Genomic DNA, 18,624 nt, shown 5'->3' on the forward strand with positions numbered 1-18,624 from the left:
GGGGGCGGCTTTGGCGGAGCAGAAAAGTCCCTGCCCGTTCGGCCAATGAAAAAGCGCCCTGGCGATGACCAGCCTGTCTCCAGGTAAACCCTCCCCAGGCAGGAGCCTCAGCCGGAGACGGAGCGAAAAGGGCAGCAGGAAAAGGGCAGCGAATATTTTTTTTTTGGGGGGGGGCTGGATCTCCCCAAGAGGGGCGGGGTCTCCTCCAGGGAAGGGGCTGCGGGGGCTCCTCTCTGTCTCCCCCCTTGGTGTTTCTTCATGGGGATCCTCAGACACCAGGGATGTTTCTTGCAAAGGGGGGCTGGAGGGGGCTTTTATTGGGGGGAGGGGTCTTCTTATTGGGGGGCTGCCAGGTCTCCTCGGGATGCAGGCTGGGGGGCGAAGAGGGGAAGCCCCCTCCCTCAGCAGGCAGTTCTTCCCCCCTGGAAACTTCCTTCCTCTTTCCGGATACATGAAGGAACGACGTTTAGCGGCTTAAAACGCAGCAGAAGAAAAGCGCAGATTCTTGTTAAGCTTTATAGTCAAGTCTTCCGGGAATATATTGATTCACACGCGACGCAACAACAATGGAGAGATTAGAAGAAGAGGAACTTGCAGATCTATTGAGAGCAGAGAGAGCCCTTGATAATGCTCTTTCCCTGCCTGGCGACCGATGACGCTGCCTGGACTCGGAGGCGGATTGGACGGGGCTTGGTAGTTTTTCCCGACCCTGAGCAGAGAAAGTCCCATTTGGGAGTCTTCAGGGGGCGAAGGAGAGAGAAGGATGGGGGGCTCCGGCGCTGCGCCTTTGGCCTTGGGGGGGCTCCTGCTGGGCATGCTGGTGGTCTCCGCTTCGGAGGGGCTGGGCGTGGAGGCGCCTCCAGGTGAGCAAAGATTCTGCCATGGGGGGAGAAGGAAGAGGAAACTCATCTTAGTGGGACCCCCATCAGTGGGGCTCCTTTGAAGATCCCTCCTAGATGGTCTTCATGAACACGGTCTTAGCAGTGAGTCCGTAAGTGACTGTGGAGCCAATTCTGGACCCACACGTCATTCCACAGTGGGGACAGAGGTTTCCGGGCGGGAGTTTATCAAGGTGAGAGTTTGCCCAGCGTGCCTTCCTCTTAGCACGTTTCTCCTTTTCGCCCTGAGTTGGAGTGTCTCCAAAGCCCATGACACCTTTGGTAAAGGCTGCTCTCCAATTGGAGCGCTTGCAGGGCAGTGTTTCCCAGTTGCTGGTGTTTATACTACATTTTGAAAGATTCTTCTTGGAAGAGTCTTTAAATCTCTCTTGTTGACAAACCAGCATTACACTTTCCATTTTTAAGTTCAGAATAGGGTCATTGCTTTGGAAGATGATAATCAGGCATCCGAACAGCATGACCTGTCCTTTGAAGTTGATGTTGAAGAAGCATTGCTTCAACACTGGTAATCTTTGCTTCTTCCAGGTCACGGGGGGGGGGGGGCAAAGGGGCAGGAGGGAACGGAAAACACTCCCCCCTCTGAAAAAGAGCAGCTCAGGCTTCTGGGATTGGGAAGGAGAGCACATTTATTTATTGCTATTAATTATATCCCACCTTTCAGGATTAAAATCCTACCCCAGCAGCTTACAAGTAACATTCAATTGAATTTTAATAGAACTACAATATTCACACATTAAATAGTCTTCCTTCAGGACATCTGGTGGTAGGCAGCCCTAGGGGACTTTTGGTGGGACAGCTGAATTTGGCCGTGAGCGCTTCTTCACCTGCCTCTCAAAAGCATCCTCATCATTATTAGTCCATTTATCTCCCATCATTTCCAAGAGATCTCATAACCGATTACAGTATTAACTCTATAAAGGACTCCACATAATGCATAAATATACCTTTCATTTGCTCTTTCTCAATAGTAAGAAACCCAGGCAAGTGCGTAGCCAGGATTTTTGTTAGGAAGGGGCTGACCTTTTGTTAGGAGGGGGAAACCTCAGTTTCCTATGTACTTTTATTGATTTTTATTGATGGGGGGCAGCTGCCCATTCTGGGCGCTGAAATGGGTTCCTGCCTTCCTGCGCTCTGGCAGGTAAAGCGAAAGTGAAACTGGGTCTCCCGCAGCGGGAGAGGGGGTCTCGTGGGAGGGAGGGGCAGTGAACTCCATTCAGAGCAGTGAAGTGTCTCCCGCCCTCCTCGGCATCTCGCCCTTTTCCTGGTCTCTCTGCAACCCCCAACATTTCCTCTTTCAGCCGGAGGGCAATAAAATGGGGGAGGGAGGTTTACTTTTTTTCAAAAACCTGGAGATAAGCATGGGCAGCATCGGGGGCAGGGAGCAGCTGCCCCCATTAAATAAATAACTAACTAAATAAATAAATAAATAAATAAATGCAGATAGCTCAGTTCACGCCCACCCCACATATATCCTGGCTACACCCATGGGGTTCAGGGCCTTGGAGGTTGTGCCTCCCCCCTAAAAAAGGGGCCTTCCTGCTGCTCCATTTCTTTTGGAAGGAGGTGAAAGGAGGGTCTCCCTGCTCATCCACCCCCCCCCGCCATGGGATCATGTGACAGGAGAGAGAGAAAGAGGGAAAAAAATGCGAGAGAGACAAACCATCTCTCTCCTGCCCGGCAGGGACAACTATCCGCTTTCGTGGGAGCTGCGCCCTTAAGGCAACTGGAAACCGGAAGTCTCCACCCCCCCCCATTTCATTCTCCCCCTCCCCCCACAGAGCATTTTCTGTTCCAGTTGAAGGCCGAGTGCCACTTCTCCAATGGGACGCAGCGGATCCGCTACCTACATAGGGAGTTTTTCGACCGTCAGGAGCTCTACTACTTCGACAGCGACCGAGGGAAGTTCATGGCGGTGGCTGAAATGGAGGAGTCCGAAGTCAAGAGATGGAACCAGGACAAGAGAGACCTGCGGAGATACATGGCTGCCGTGGATGTCTTCTGCCGGCGCGACTACGGAATCTACAAGCCCTTCGCCCAGGCCCGGCGCAGTGAGTCCAGAATCGGGGAGGGGGACGTCATGGGAAATGGGCCCCCTATAAGAACCCAAAATGGGGGGGGGCGTGGGGTGGACCCAGGACTTTCTCCCCTCCCTGCCCCTCCCGCTTTTCAGAGAGGAAGAGGGGCCTTTCCTGGTGCCCCACTCCAGAGGCAGACGCTGGGATTGGGGGCAGAAGGAGCTTTTGTGTCCCTCAAAGCATCATAAACCGTTTCGTGTACAGTGGTACCTTGGGTTAAGTACTTAATTCCTTCTGGAAGCTGTTCTTAACCTGAAGCACCACTTTAGCTAATGGGGCCTCCTGCTGCCGCCGCGCCGTCAGAGCACGATTTCTGTTCTCATCCTGAAGCAAAGTTCTTAACCTGAAGCACTATTTCTGGGTTAGTGGAGTCTGTAACCTGAAGCGTATGTAACCTGAAGTGTATGATACCTGAGGTACCATGGTATTGCAATATATTTATTATTAATTAAATTTGCATCCCACGCTATACCTGTAGGTCTCAGGGAGGCTTGCAACACACAACTGCAGTATTTACTACTACTATAATAATAATAATAATAATAATAATAGAAGTAATGATTTATTATTATTGTTGTTGTTTTTATTGTTATTTATATTATTATTAATACCCCATCCATCAAGCTGGGTTTTCCCAGCCACTCTGGGCATCTCCCAACAGAATTAAAAGCACAATACGACATCAAACATTAAAAACTTCCCTAAACTTCATCTACTGCATGTGCATCCCCACCGTTTCCCCAGAGGAGCTTGAGATGGTGTTCTGTCCATGGTTCTCCCTCTCCTCATTCCACCCCTACAACAGCCCTGTGAGGGAGGCCAGGCTGAGGGGGGTGGGGCTGCCCAGGGACACCCAGGAGACTCAAGGCCCAGGGGGGATTTGAACCCGGGAGACAGTCCAATGCTGGACTACATTAGAGTGGGGGGCTGCAAGGGGGAATAGGCAGCCTTTCAGGGGGAGCAGAGAGAGCACATTTCAAGCAGAAACCCTGAACATTTTTAAAGTACAATATGATGTTGTTTGGACATCACTCAGTTATTAATTGTGACACATTAGCATGTCGTTTCATGTTCACCTGACAGGTAGGGCTGCCATACGTCCAGGTTTCCCAGGGAATTTGGGTGTTTAAATCAGGGGGGGAGGGGTTTAGAAATTAACCCCACAATCTCAAAATCACATACATTCAGGATTAAATAATTATTATTATAAACATGGTCCATTTCCCTCCCACCCACTCATTACTATTTTCAGCCACCAGGCTCCCCTCCAGCTCCCCCCCCCCCCCCGTCCTCCAGGGACCATCCCTAAATCAAAAGGATACTCTGCAGTGAATTCTGAAGGTCATCCTGTTTGCTAGGAAAAAGGAAGGACAAACTCCTGAGATTCCCAGGACTCGGAAATGACACAGAAGGATGGGAAGGGGAGGGGCATCCCAAGGACCCCCAGGGAGGAGCAGTTCCCTATGCCCAGCCTGAGCACTGGGGAAACTGGGCTGACTTTGGGTAGATGGGGGGGGGTCAGAGATCCCACTGGTGGGAGTGGGAAGTTGGGGGCTGGGAGCACAGGATTGACTGACTGTCCCAGGGGCCCCCCCAAACTAGGCTTTCTGTCACCTGGGCCCAGACCCGGTTTTGTCACACACGCCCCATGTGTATTTGTATATACACACAAAACTTGACACATTTGTTCATAAAGGGCATAAAAAGAAGTTTGAAAGAAGCTGGAAAAGAGATATAGTCTCTCCAAATAGTAACATTGTCTGTGCGTGTATCTGGCTTTCATTTACCCTTAACTAGATCTCCTCAGAGAGCAGTAGATCATTTGAGGAATTCTAAGAAATATTATGACTGTATGTAAATAATAATAATAATAACAATGGAAACTGTGATAATGATCAGGAAGATACCAGAGAGTAAGTCTTATTGAACTCAGTGTGGCTTACTTTTGAGTCAAAATGCTGAAGATTGCAGTATAAGACCGCAGAATCTTTACACAATTACCTGGGAGTAAGCTCCATTTAATTCAGTGGGACTTCTGAGTAGTAAAGGCACTTAAAGGCTCTAAAGAATAAAATAAAAGAATAAATACTCCACAAGGTTTAAAAATTGCTGGCTGCTTGTTACGGAACGGAAGGGGGGGCATGTTTGTGAGGTCCTCCTTCCTAGGATGCCTCCAGAGGGTTTGAGGTGATGACCTTGAGGGCGCCCTGCCTTGCCCTTCACTATATTGTACCAAGCACCACACGAAACCCAAACCCCGAAAATAAAAGTGTCTTTTTCCCTTTCTGCTTCCCATCCCTTTTGCAAGTAAACCGGATAACCAGCCAGTGTATTTGTGAATGAACATTCTATTTGTATGCGGGAGCATCCTAACCAATCAGAATGCGCCGAATGCAGCCCCAGCCAATCAATGCAACGCTTTGCTTCTGCAGAAGCAGCTCAACTAAAGCTCTTGCACGCCTCATTTACTTCCTTATAAGCTGTTGACAGCTCCCCGCTGTGAGAACAATGGACTGAAACCTTGTAACCTTGCTAATCCAATCAAACTTGATACAGTGTAACCAGTCCTTTCTGAATGGACAGCTACTGTTTAACGAAGCCTGGAAAAACAGAAAAATTCACAGAAATTCACTAGTACCACTGATTCTTTCGCTTTCACCGCCAATCTGCTTTATTTCCAAGAGACTCGGAAACCACTCGGTACCCACCATAATTCCCCAAGCGGGAGGTCACGTACGCACAGGAAAGACCCCATTGATGCAGCCTCGCACCTGGATTTTTTCCGTAACAGTTTGGTGCCCAACGTGGGGCTGCGGTTCTCCCGTGGGGTTGACTGGGGCCCCCGAAATCTTCAGCCAACTCTGGGCCCCTTTTGCCTGGGAAGATCTCTCTGGATCCCCGGCCATCTTCAGGGGCGGTAATCGACAAGCCTCAAGGGGCTCAGCTAGGGAGCAAAGAGAGATCCGGCTGGCTTATTCATCGATCCCGGGATCACAGCAGAAGACGCGTGAGTATAGGTCAAAATCCAGTGCACTGGTGGGAAGGGGGTGGTGATCTCCTGGCAACTGAATTCTCTGCCCTCTTATCTATTGTTCTTCCTTACCTTTCTCTTGGTCCGGATTGTGAGAGAGACCGTGGACCACTGCTCAACTCGAGAGGGGAGTTCTGAGCTCTCTCTCTTTATCCTAAACCCTCCAGCCAGCCGCACCAATCGAGAGCCCAAAAATAAGATGGAGAGGACTGGCTTAAACACCCACCTCACCACAATGGGCATCTCATTGAAGGCAAGGGGTTGGAGCTCTTTTTCTGAACTTCCAGCCAGCTGCCCCAATTAGGAACCCGAAAATAAGATGGAGAGGTTCGGCTTAAACACTCACCTCTGCAAATGGGTGTCCTATTGAAAGCAAGGGGCTAGAAGGGACTATCTTTCTATCCCTACCCCAGCCGCACCAGTCATGCCACGTTATACATGTATTGTGCGTGAGCCCGCTTCTGAAAGCAAGGGGGGTATTCTGGTTCGAAAACTCTATCTAGGGGTTGCCTGAGCTGGCACCGCACTGCACGGGCATCCAATAAGGTCCCTTTTCTCAAGTTTGCAACGATAGGTAGGAGGTTGCCAGGCGGGATAGCCTGGGAGGAACTGGGCAGGACTGGGCAGAGTGGGAAAAACATCCCAGGCATAGGAAAAGGGAAAGACGAGTGCCAAAGGTCTGGGGAGGAAATCAGATAGCTCAGGACTCGGGAGAAACCCTGTGAGACTAGCTAACTAACGGAAGATAAGAGAATCAGAGAAAACCCCTATATAGGATAACCAGAACCCTTTTTCATTTCCCTCTCTATCCCAGACACACGTGAATTAAGGAAATGGCTACCCAAGCTTCCAAACACAAGCGGGCTCCCTCCGGGAGGAAGACTTCATGGAAGCCATCCAAATCCAAGAGGGACCCTGACTCTCCCCTTGAATTTGTGTTAACATACTGGAAATCGATCCCAGGCCATAGACTATTGTCCAAACAGAAGTTGGAAGACCTGTGCAGGGAACCCTGGCCCGCCGGTACAGCCTCTGCCTCAACTATGCATTCGTCGGACACGTCACCTCCTCCCCTTGATATAATGATGGGATGGGGAGAGTCTTATTGACAAGTACAGGGGATCCCGACCAAACCCAAGCCATCTGCCCCGTCCTTGCGCTATCACCTGAAGACACTACTTGCACGATTGAGATTGATGGGCATCCCTACGAATGTCTACTGGATACGGGAACCACATATTCAACCCTAGCAAATAGCCACCTGGAACCTGGATCGGAGACCAGGAAGGTCATGGGGCTGGACGGGATACCCCACACGTGTCCACTCTCCCACTCAGCCAAGGTCACTCTGGGACCCTTATTGGCGGAACACACCTTCCTCTTAACCAGCAGCCCAGTAAACCTCCTTGGCAGAGACTTACTTTGCAAATTAAACATCACAATAAAGTGCTTGGGGGACGGCATCTACCTATACATGCCTGAAGAGTCCATCCCCACCTTCCAAGGAATAGTGCAGGATGCTAAACTGGAACGCCAATTTCCAGATCTCTCCCCTGACCTAGAAGAGGAAATGCCTCCTTGGCTATGGGGTACAGAGTCCACCTCGGTGGGACTTTTAAAATCTGCTACTCCGGTTAAGATCACCTATAGTGCAGACGTTCCCTTCCCTTGCACTAAACAATATCCCCTACCAAATGAAGCCATAGAAGGACTGACACCCATGATTGAAGATTTCCTCGAAAAGGGAATTCTAGTTCCTTGTGCATCACCCTGCAACACCCCAGTACTCCCCATAAAAACACCATGGGGAAGGGAACCCCAGTTTGTTACCGTTTTGTACAGGACCTAAGGCCCGTAAATCAGTTTGTAATTCCATGCCACCCAGTGGTGGGCAACCCAAATTCCCTTCTAAATGCCATCCCAGCAGGAACCACATGGTACAGTGCTGCTGATCTATGTTCTGCGTTCTTCAGTATCCCTTTAGTCCCTGAAAGCCAATTCCTCTTTGCCTTCACCTGGGGACCAAGTCAATTAACCTGGACAAGACTACCCCAAGGGTACACAGAATCGCCCACCATATTTTCCACGATACTGCACCAAGATTGACAAGATGTACACCTACCTGCTGGGTCCAAGTATCTGCTTTATGTAGATATTTTAATATGTTCTACCAGTGAGGAGGCATGTAAAGCAGACACTAAACATCTCCTCATTGAGCCAGCATACACAGGGCACAAAGTATCCCCCCAAGAAGTTACAATGCTGCAAGCAGGAAGTGAAATATCTCGGACATATCCTGGGGGTAGGCACCCAGAGCCTAGCAACAGACAGAATAGAAGCGGTCACCAAGATTCCACTCCCCAAGACCAAAAGACAATTGTGGGGCTTCCTTGGCATGGCAGGGCATGGATTGCTGGCTACAGTGAGATAACCAAGCCCCTCTCCGCTATGACACGGCAAGATCATCCTAACGAATTAGTCTGGGAAGAGGAAGTATATCAATCCTTTGAACGACTTAAGAGGGAATTATGATCGGCCCCCGCCTTAGGCCTCCCAGATTATCGTATTCCCTTCAATCTGTTTATTCATGAGCAAATGGGGGTAGCCTCAGGAGTCCTTACCCAGCCCTTCCGGAATCAGGAGAGGCCTGTAGCCTATAACAGCCTACAACATGATAATACGGCAAAGGGGGCAGTGAGTTGTCTGAGAGCCATTGCTGCCACTGCACTCCTCCTTCAAAAGGCCCAAGAGACAGTGTTGGGACACGAGATCACCATCCATGTTCCTCATGCTGTCTCCAGCCTTCTAACTCTGAGTGGCTGCCACCACTTCTCAAATCCACGTTTAAACTGGTACAAAGCCCTCCTCCTAACCCCATCCAACGTTACCATTAAAAGAGTCAACTCCCTCAATCCGGCAACCCTATTACCTCTCCCAGAGGATGGCGCACCCCGCCAAAACTGTGCAAAGATAGTCCAACAAGCGGAGAAACCCCAAGAGGATTTAGACCACCTCCCTCTGGAAAACCCTGATCTTAGATTTTACACAGACGGGAGTTCCAAGGTGATAAACGGGGAAAGAAAGATGGGATATGCTGTAGTCTCCGACTTTGAGGTGCTAGAAGCTAATCCCATAAACCCCCATACAGCGCCTAGGTGGCAGAATTAATTGCCCTCATAAGGGCTTGTGAGATTAACGAAGGGAAAAGGACAACCATCTATACTGATAGTAAATATTGCTTCGGGTTAGTACATACAAGCAGGCAAATCTGGCTTCAGAGAGGCTTCCTGACTGCAGCCGGTTCACAGATCTCCCACGCCGCTCTAGTGGAAAGGTTATTAACAGCCATCATAGAATCATACAATCATAGAGTTGGAATAGACCACAAGGGCCATCGAGTCCAACCCCCTGCCAAGCAGGAAACACCATCAGAGCACTCCTGACATATGGTTGTCAAGCCTCTGCTTAAAGACCTCCAAAGAAGGAGACTCCACCACACTCCTTGGCAGCAAATTCCACTGCCGAACAGCTCTTACTGTCAGGAAGTTCTTCCTAATGTTTAGGTGGAATCTTTTTTCTTGTAGTTTGGAACCATTGCTCCGTGTCCGCTTCTCTGGAGCAGCAGAAAACAACCTTTCTCCCTCCTCTATGTGACATCCTTTTATATATTTGAACATGGCTATCATATCACCCCTTTATCTCCTCTTCTCCAGGCTAAACATGCCCAGCTCCCTTAGCCGTTCCTCATAAGGCATCGTTTCCAGGCCTTTGACCATTTTGGTTGCCCTCCTCTGGACACGTTCCAGTTTGTCAGTGTCCTTCTTGAACTGTGGTGCCCAGAACTGACACAGTACTCCAGGTGAGGTCTGACCAGAGCAGAATACAGTGGCACTATTACTTCCCTTGATCTAGATGCTATACTCCTATTGATGCAGCCCAGAATTGCATTGGCTTTTTTAGTTGCCGCGTCACACTGTTGGCTCATGTCAAGTTTGTGGTCAACCAAGACTCCTAGATCCTTTTCACATGTACTGCTCTCAAGCCAGGTATCACCCATCTTGTATTTGTGCCTCTCATTTTTTTTTGCCCAAGTGCAATACTTTACATTTCTCCCTGTTAAAGTTCATTTTGTTTGTTTTGGCCCAGTTCTCTAATCTGTCAAGGTCGTTTTGAAGTGTGATCCTGTCCTCTGGGACAGGATCCACAAACCCAAAGCAATAGCGGTTGACCACTGCAAAGCGCATACAAAGGGGAGGGACCCAGTCTCCAAGGGTAACAGATGAGCTGACAGGGCAGCTCAAATGGCTGCAATATCTTTAGGTGCTACCAAAACAGATGGCATCTGATTCCTCCCAGACGGCAGAGCCGTCATGCCAAGGATCTGGACTCCAAAATTTGTGAGGATCCTCCACCAACGGACTCATTGGGGAAAGGGGAAACTAATGGACTATGTCCTGAGGTTCTGGTATGCCCCGGGAACAGCCGCTGCGGCCACGGCGGCTTCAAAGAACTGCATAACATGCCAAAACTTCAATGCCAAACGTGAGCCTAAACGGCCCCCAGGAGCCAGACCTTGGGCTTTTGTCCCTTTTGAAAGTTTGCAACTGGACTTCATCGACCTACCCCAGTGCCAAGGATTCAAGCATGTTCTGATCATAGTGGGTGGAGGGGTTCCCGTGCAGGAAAGCAACTGTTACTGTAGTCACCAGGGCCCTTTTACAAGACATCATTCCCCAATATGGGGTACCCCGTTGACTAGATAGTGACAGGGGAACCCACTTTACTACAGAAGTAACCCAACAGGTGGCCCAAGCTCTGGGAATAAAGTGGGAACTCCATACACCATACCACCTGGCCTCCTCAGGGCAAGTAGAGTGCATGAACCAGGAGGTGAAGGTTCAACTGGGGAAACTCTAGTACAACCGAACTATAGTGGGTAAATGCGCTCCCATTAGTTCTCCATAATATCCGGAGCGCTCCTACAGGACTTTTGAAACTATCTCCCTTCAAACTTTTGTTTGGGAGACCCTCCCCCGTTTATAACACATTATTCCCCCTCTCCGAACTTGATGTGGGGGAGGCAGAACTCACTGATTGTCATTCAGCTTCAAAAACAGTTAGAACATCTTCACAAGTATGCTGCCGTAGAAGGACAGAACCTGCCAATCAACGTCCCAGCACATTCCTTCCATTTGGGAGACTGGATCCTGGTTAAAGTGTACCAGAAGCTACCCCTACAACCAGCCTGGGAGGGTCCGTTCCAAGTGCTAACCACACCCACTGCCATGAAAGTTGGGGAAAAGAATGCTTGGCTACACCACATGAGGTGCAAGACCGTCCAACCACCTCAGGAGGTGCAGGAGACCTAAGGAGAGGACTACACCTTTGATGCCCCGCCTTCTGCTGCAACCTCCTACATAGATGACGAGGAGGAGCAGCAGACCGGACTAGATCGGGGTCAGGATTGGGCCCAACAGACAGGACCAGATCGAGGTCAGGATAGGGCCCACCAGACCAGACCAGATACCACCCCCGAGCCCGTCTGGACCTCTGAAGTCGTCCTGGACGCAACCACGATCAAGCTACGCCCCAAACGTGTTTGATAGCTCCATGCTTCGCTCCCTTCCTGGCAGCTCAGTGCAGTCGTTTGACAGCTCAGCGCGTCGTTTGACAGCTCTACACTTCGCTCCCTTCCTTTGACACCTCAATGCTTAATTTTAACACCTTGACACTTCATTGTTTTATCTGCCACCCCATCACTGGATATGGAACTGATCCTCACCCTTTTAATCCTTTCCCCTTTGAATGGGGTCTCTTCTCACGTGTTGAGCCACTGCTCCGGATTACAAACGGACTATCATTCTTGGACTATCAGATCACAGGTTCAGGGGACAAATCCAACCCTGACCAAATGGGGGACTTCGGCTTTTGTCTCCCTGAATCACGGACCTTGCTGCACCACTCGTTAGTACCCAAACTCAGTAGCAGCCAATACTGGGAACTCTTTATACGAGACCAAAGTTTCCAGCGCGTTGGGTCAGCCATTCTCACCCTTGACCACCAGTATTACCGCCTGAGATGCAACAATGGGACCTATCTTCTTTATGGTCAAGGGGAGATCATCAGAAACCCGAACTGGACCAAGGTCGAAAATGGAGGGGCTACCCACACTTATACGGATTCCCACCACCCCTCCGAGAATTTGATTTTTGCCTTCCAATGCCTTTTCATGACCCCTGAACCAAGAAAACCCCAGCTGCAAGGACTCTGCCTAGGGCGATTCTGTTGCCTATAGAATCTCGGACTTACTCATGACTGGAAAGGGGCAGAGTACCTGGAGGGCTGGCACCACCCTATATGCCCCTCCCACACCCCTGTGTGGGACAACGTTGGTCCACTGAGATGTGGCGGAATAGCCAAGGACAGGTGACTCCTGAACACCACTGATCCCTTACACCTGATGGGCACTGCACCTCGGCGCCTTGGCACTGACCTCTCCTTCCCAGGGCAAGACCTCCTTTCGTCCTGGGAACAGAACTCCTACATCCAACTTCTTGGTCAGGTGGCTAAGGAGACTCCCTACCCGAACTGTTGGATCTGCGCTCATGCACTGAGCCACCTCCAGCAAAGCCTTCCACTAGTGCCAGTGGCTGTAACATTGGAACAATACCGCTCAGGAGACGTTGCCTCCTGGAATTTAACTGCCTTAAACCTCAACCACCAGTATCTGTACCTAACAGGTTCAACCAGAGGACCCCTTTGCCGCCGCTTCACTGGGAAAGGGACCTCTATAGGAACTAGTACCTGTAACATCAATCTTGAAATCCTAACCACAGGACAAGTGACTGTCACCAACTCAGCCGGTTCCCAGACTTTTCCAAACCTCACTGCCGCCTGGGCTGCCGCTGTGAGCCACCTGTCCACTTGGAGACCACAACACTCGGATCTCATGTTCTTACAGACCTTTGCATCTGGCAGAATGGAGTCATTCCTCAGTGGCTTGTTTTGGGTGTGTGGGCACAGAGCATACACCTGGATAAGCCCGCACATGTCTGGATCCTGCTTTGTGGGATACATTGTCCCTGGGATAAGGATCACCCCGCACCTACCACTGGGGAGACAGAGGAATAAAAGGGAATAGCAAGACCTGTCAGACCTCTCAGACGTTGCTGCCAATGGAGAGACTGTGGGTCGAGCGCTGTTCCCTGCCTATGGAGCTGGATCCAACCACGTCAACATTCTCAGTCTCACCGACATCCTCCTGAAGTTCATGCAAGAGGCCACGCAGATAATGGACTTTTTGGTATCCGAGCTCTCTGAGGTAAGACAACTCAGTTTACAAACAAGGATTGCTACAGATTTTTTGTTATCGAGTCAGGGAGGGACATGTGCTCTGATTGGAGCGGAGTGCTGCACATATGTGACCGACCAGTCCTTGAACATCACCGGACATTTAAACAACATACATGAGCTGGCAGGGAAACTCAATGACATTCAACATGAGGGACTGTCAGATTTCAATCTTTAGGACTGGCTGCCTAAGTTGGGCTGGCTCCAACAACTGCTCAAAGGGATTGTCTTGACTGTTGCGATTATTATTCTTTGCGTATCAATACTGTGTTGTGCTGTACACTGTTTAAACCCTTGCTGCTCCCTTATCCGCTGCCCTACACGAAATACCTTGTTTCCCCTCAGAGCTTATTCTCACTCAGAGAGTACACCCACCTTCCCAGAATATGTGCAAATGAGACACCCTGGAGAGCTTGAATACATGGTCACCGAGATTTAGGGTGCGGAGAAAGGATTTGCAGTTCTTACAGAACTCTGATGCAAATCTATCTCCGAATGGGGGACTGTTACGGAACAGAGACTCGGAAACCACTTGGTACCCGCCATAATTCCCCAAGCGGGAGGTCACATACGCACAGGAAAGACCCCACTGATGCCAAATCACCGGACCAAGCCCTTTCTCTGGGCATGGCCAGGTGGCAGACTGTGCAAGCCAAGACCCTATTGTTTTCTGATTGTAGGTACTCAGGACGTGCCTTCCAATACATACCCTGTATTTGCATGTTATTTCCCCCCTGCCCATATGTTAATTTTGTATAACCCTCCCCTTTTCTGATGTAATGGTGATGTAGTGATGATACTTTCTGAACTGTATTTTGGGAAATGGTGGGAAGTTTTAAAAGTCCTTGTTACGTCATCCTAGGGGTTCAATCTTGTCTTGCACCTGTTGCGCAATAAAGGTGGATCTTCTCCAACTTGCTCCAGTCTCTGGCTGTACTCCTTTTGTTCCAAAGGGATCCACAGGCTTAGCCCGACGAGCTAGATGGCTGAGCAGCCTCGTACCTGGATTTTTCCCGTAACACTGCTGAACCATTGCGATTAAGGAATTTAAAGTGGATTGGGTACATTTTCGTTCCAAATTACAGGAAGGGATAAATACAAAGTGCTTCGTATGTCAGCATCACATTTCTTTAATTGCAGGTATTCTATACTCAGTTTTTGTAGCTGATTGTAGGCAGCAAAGGTAAAGGTAAAGGGACCCCTGACCATTAGGTCCACTCGTGGCTGACTCTGGGGTTGCGCACTCATCTCGCTGTATAGGCCAAGGGAGCCGGTGTTTGTCCGTAGACAGCTTCCGGGTCATGTGGCCAGCATGACTAAGCCGCTTCTGGTGAACCAGAGCAGCACACGGAAATGCCGTTTACCTTCCCGCCGGAGCGGTACCTATTTATCTACTTGCACTTTAACGTGCTTTTGAATTGCTAGGTTGGCAGAAGCAGGGACCGAACAACGGGAGCTCACCCTGTCACGGGAATTCAAACCGCCGACCTTCTGATTGGCAAGTCCTAGGCTCTGTGGTTTAACCCACAGCGCCATCCGCGTCCCTCATTGTAGGCAGCAGTGCCCTCTTTATGTATTCACATGGTGTAAACATATATGTTGTCTTCTAGGGATCCAAATACACACACACACACAAACAAACAAAATGAACACACAAGCAAGACTCAGAAGCACTTTGCTTGGAGAGCAACCTTCTCTAGGATTTCTCTTTCGCACACAGTTCCAAAAACAAACAGGGGGAAAGGGAATGAGGGATCTTTTTCTAGGTTTCCCCCTTGCAAATCAGCATCACTGGTGCTCAGCAGATGCTTTTAGACTCTGGAGCAGCCAGGAGGGGTTGTGGTCGGAGGAAGTCCCCCAAAAGCTAGGAAGAAGCAGCATTTAGTTTTTGATATCCAGCTTATCACTCCGTTTAAGGAGTCTCAAAGCAGCTAACATTCTCCTTTCCCTTCCTCCCCCACAACAAACACTCTGTGAGGTGAGTGGGGCTGAGAGACTTCAAAGAAGTGTGACTGGCCCAAGGTCACCCAGCAGCTGCATGTGGAGGAGCGGGGAAGCGAACCCGGTTCACCAGATTATGAGTCTACCGCTCTTAACCACTACACCACCCTGGCCTTCACCCAGTGCTGAGAACCAGGCTAGCCCTCCCCCAACTATGGTCCTGGACTGTCCACTGGGATGGTGGGAGAGGATCCCTCCTTCCCCTCTCCTCCCTCCCTTGAAGCCTCTAGGTCCCTCCCTCCCTAAATCTCTGACCTTCCTTGCCTCCCTCCCACAGTCCAGCCCAAGGTGAAGATCACCCCCACAGACAACGTTGAATCTTCACCACACAACACTCTGCTGATTTGCACCGTCAATCGCTTCTTCCCTGCGGAGATCGAGATCAAGTGGTTCAGGAACGGGAAGGAGGAGCCCAAAGTGTGGACCACGGACCTCATCCGGAACGGGAACTGGACCTTCCAGATTGAGGTGATGCTGGAGACAAAGCCAGAACGTGGAGACGTCTACACCTGCCATGTGGAGCACGCCAGCTTCGAAGGCCCCGTCACGGTGAAATGGGGTAGGACGCCTTCCCAACCCCGACCCACCTATGCCCAAGGGAGTGGGGGGCAGTCCTGGGGGGCTGGATGGGTTGCTCCCCCATCAGGGGGCTGATCCCAGACCTGCCTTTCCTCACTTGTGGCGTTTTCTTCCTTCAGAGCCACAGTCGGACTCTGCCAGGAGCAAGATGTGGACGGGGATTGTGGGGATTGTGCTGGGGCTGGTCTTTGGGGCCACTGGACTCGCCCTTTACCTGAAGAACAAGAAAGGTGAGGGTGGGGTGCCAGGGGGAGAGGGAGGGTGGGGTGTGGGGCTGGATTGGGCTCCAAGCCCCCCTCCTCTTCTTAGGCAGAGGGTCTGGAGAGGGTTCTGTTCCTTCTCCACTCCTAGGAGGTCCCTCTTGATGCCTCAAATGGAACCTCACCTATTATGGAGATGGTCTGAGGTTTAAATCTGTAGATGAAGACCTAAACCTCCTATCCAACATATGAGGGAGAAATTCAAAAGCAACTCAAAAGGATACAAATATTTTGCAGCTTACTGCAAAACATACAATTACTTACTACAAAACATTTAATTCCTTATTTTAAAGTTTTTATTTTATTAATTCACCCCTCATAGTCCATAGTCCATAGCACAGAGCGAGAGAAAAAAGTTCCTAGCTGTTCCTGGAGTGTGTTATCTTGATCTTGGGGGGTGGGGGTGTGTTCCCAGAGAAGCTGTTTCAGGGGACATCTGGTGCTGACTGAATCTTTCTATCCTTTTCTCTCTCTCTCAGGGCAAGCTGTTCCTCAGCCTGCAGGTAACTTTCCTCTCTGCTCTTCCATCTTCCTCCCCACCCCCACCCCCTTCTCCTGGCTGCTTGCTGTGCCCCCGCCATGGCTTCCTTGTAGAACAGAGGGGAGGGGCTTTCTATGGACAAATCCATCCCCTGATGCACACACTCCAATATCATGTCCTGGAAGGGTGTCTCCAGGGGAATGTCCCACCTGGGAGACAGTCAAGTAAAGTTCCTTAGCTGTTTCTTTTTCTATTGTAATAAAAAAACTCTTAATAAAAAATTTATATATATATAAAAAAGTAAAGTTCCTTAGCAGAGACAAAGGGAAGAGACCAGGGCTGGCGTTTGGCCCTTGGGGGCCACATTTGCTCCAGGGTCCATGGTTCCCCATTTCTGATCTAGACAGATCTCCTTCGTCTCTTCTGAACCTCCTCTTTTCCACTGTCAAAGCCAGCCAAGTCTCCCTCCCTCTGCCTCCTTCCCTCCTCAGAGCCCCCCCTGCCAGGCCCATAACTGGCAGCAATAGGAATTGAAGTTCACAATATCTGATGGCCGCCCTATGGAGTGTCCCCCAAGTCTTGCCAGGGATTCTTCTGCCCCTTTCTCCCCGTTCCTCCCCCCACAGTGATGGTCTTGTCTCTCTCTTCTCTGCCTGCAGGACTCATCAGTTAGACTTTGCTGCTCCATCAGGATCCTGGGATGTGGAGAAGCTCTGTTCTTCCTGCCAGTTGCCCTCTGTCCATGCTCAGAGGTGGAAACCTGATTGGAAGGTGGATGGAAGGAGTCACAGATCAAGAACGACAGTGTCCACCCCTCCCCCACCTCTGTTGCTTGCTTGTCATTTAGGGAAAGTTTCTTTTTGTGTTTCCCTTTCCGCTTGTTGATGTTATCTCAACCTGATTTTACTTCTTTGCACCTCTCTGCTAGAGAATTTGTGCCTTGAATCTCCCAGGAGGAGCCTGAGCTGTCCCTGTTACCGGAAAATCCGAGGGCTCCCTTGGATAAAAATAAAGACACCAACCAGGAGGACTTGGAGCAATTCAGCAGCCTGTAGGCTTGGCCTTTATTTAGATACTGTCGCGACAGGACTCCCACCCGCTACTAGGCGAAGCAAAATGGAAGCCCCAAACAAAGAAAGACCCCAACTTTTATTAGTTCCTAATCCCCTAAATTACACCCCTAGAAATACATCATAACTACATCATGACTACATTATAAACAGGAGGGGTCAGGGGGGGTTATGCAGGTAACGTATCATGACACTGGCTGGTTCCCTTCTCCCCCTCCCCATGAGTCATTTTCGGAAGACAAAAGGGTAGGCGCAGTTTTCTACCCCCTGAGGGGGAATCCGGTCACTGTTCTTTTGTTATAGTCTGTGTTGAAGCCATTCGTGTATGCAATCCATTGTGTCCTTGATGGTCTTCTGTCTGAGCCCATCAAGATGGCTATCAGGGTTGCCATGCCAACTGGGAAGGGCTGCAGAGTACGTGCTCACATGCTTTAGGGATTATGGCTGACCAGTATCAAGCGACCCCCCCTTTGATAGTCCTTGTCATATGAAGTAAAATAAAAGTGGTCCGGTGCAAATCCGACGTACGGCTGATTTATAGTGAATTTATAACAAAAATTGTCAAAAAGAGTTCAAGGACACTTTCACTTCCGGAAGCAACTTAACACATTTTGATAGGATTAGTCATGGTCAATTAAACCCGGAAACTTTGTATCGAGAGCTGTCAAAGTATAGAGAAGGGTGCGCATTAGCCTGCAGTACCTGCGTAGCCGCCACAAGGGGCGCTGTTTGGTAACGCTGATTGGCTGAAGCGGCAGCCGTTTGACCTAGGGTTCAGAAAACTGGTCTACCCATGAAAAGAATACGGCGAAGAAGGGTTTTGCGGTCAACCCATGGAAAAGCTATAGAAAAGGGGTTTCAATACGGAGAGCTGTCAA

General features: G+C 49.9%; 2 protein-coding genes across 3 annotated transcripts in view; both read left to right on the forward strand.

The window, feature by feature from the left end:
- LOC307209543 (H-2 class II histocompatibility antigen, E-S beta chain-like) overlaps positions 1–9,501 on the forward strand; it is a 58,001-nt gene extending 48,500 nt beyond the window's left edge. Inside the window, exon 7 of the transcript XR_013835630.1 lies at positions 9,351–9,501. The gene's annotated coding sequence lies outside the window, so the exon portion shown is untranslated. The remainder of the gene's footprint in view (positions 1–9,350) is intronic.
- LOC307209542 (H-2 class II histocompatibility antigen, E-S beta chain-like) lies at positions 720–17,638 on the forward strand. Of its 2 annotated transcripts, XM_079964720.1 has the most exons (6): positions 725–863; positions 2,678–2,947; positions 15,634–15,915; positions 16,055–16,165; positions 16,675–16,698; positions 17,336–17,615. In XM_079964720.1, the coding sequence occupies exons 1-6, from the start codon at positions 764–766 to the stop codon at positions 17,347–17,349; spliced, it is 801 nt and encodes a 266-aa protein (XP_079820846.1). In that variant the 5' UTR covers positions 725–763; the 3' UTR covers positions 17,350–17,615. The 2 variants fall into 2 exon arrangements, with proteins under 2 accessions (XP_079820847.1, XP_079820846.1); XM_079964721.1 differs by lacking the exon at positions 16,675–16,698 and having other exon boundaries at positions 720–863; positions 17,336–17,638.
- The last annotated feature ends 986 nt before the right edge of the window (positions 17,639–18,624 follow it).

The sequence above is a fragment of the Podarcis cretensis genome (genome assembly GCF_951804945.1).
Source record: "Podarcis cretensis genome assembly, chromosome: 2".
Taxonomy (NCBI): Eukaryota; Metazoa; Chordata; class Lepidosauria; order Squamata; family Lacertidae; genus Podarcis; species Podarcis cretensis.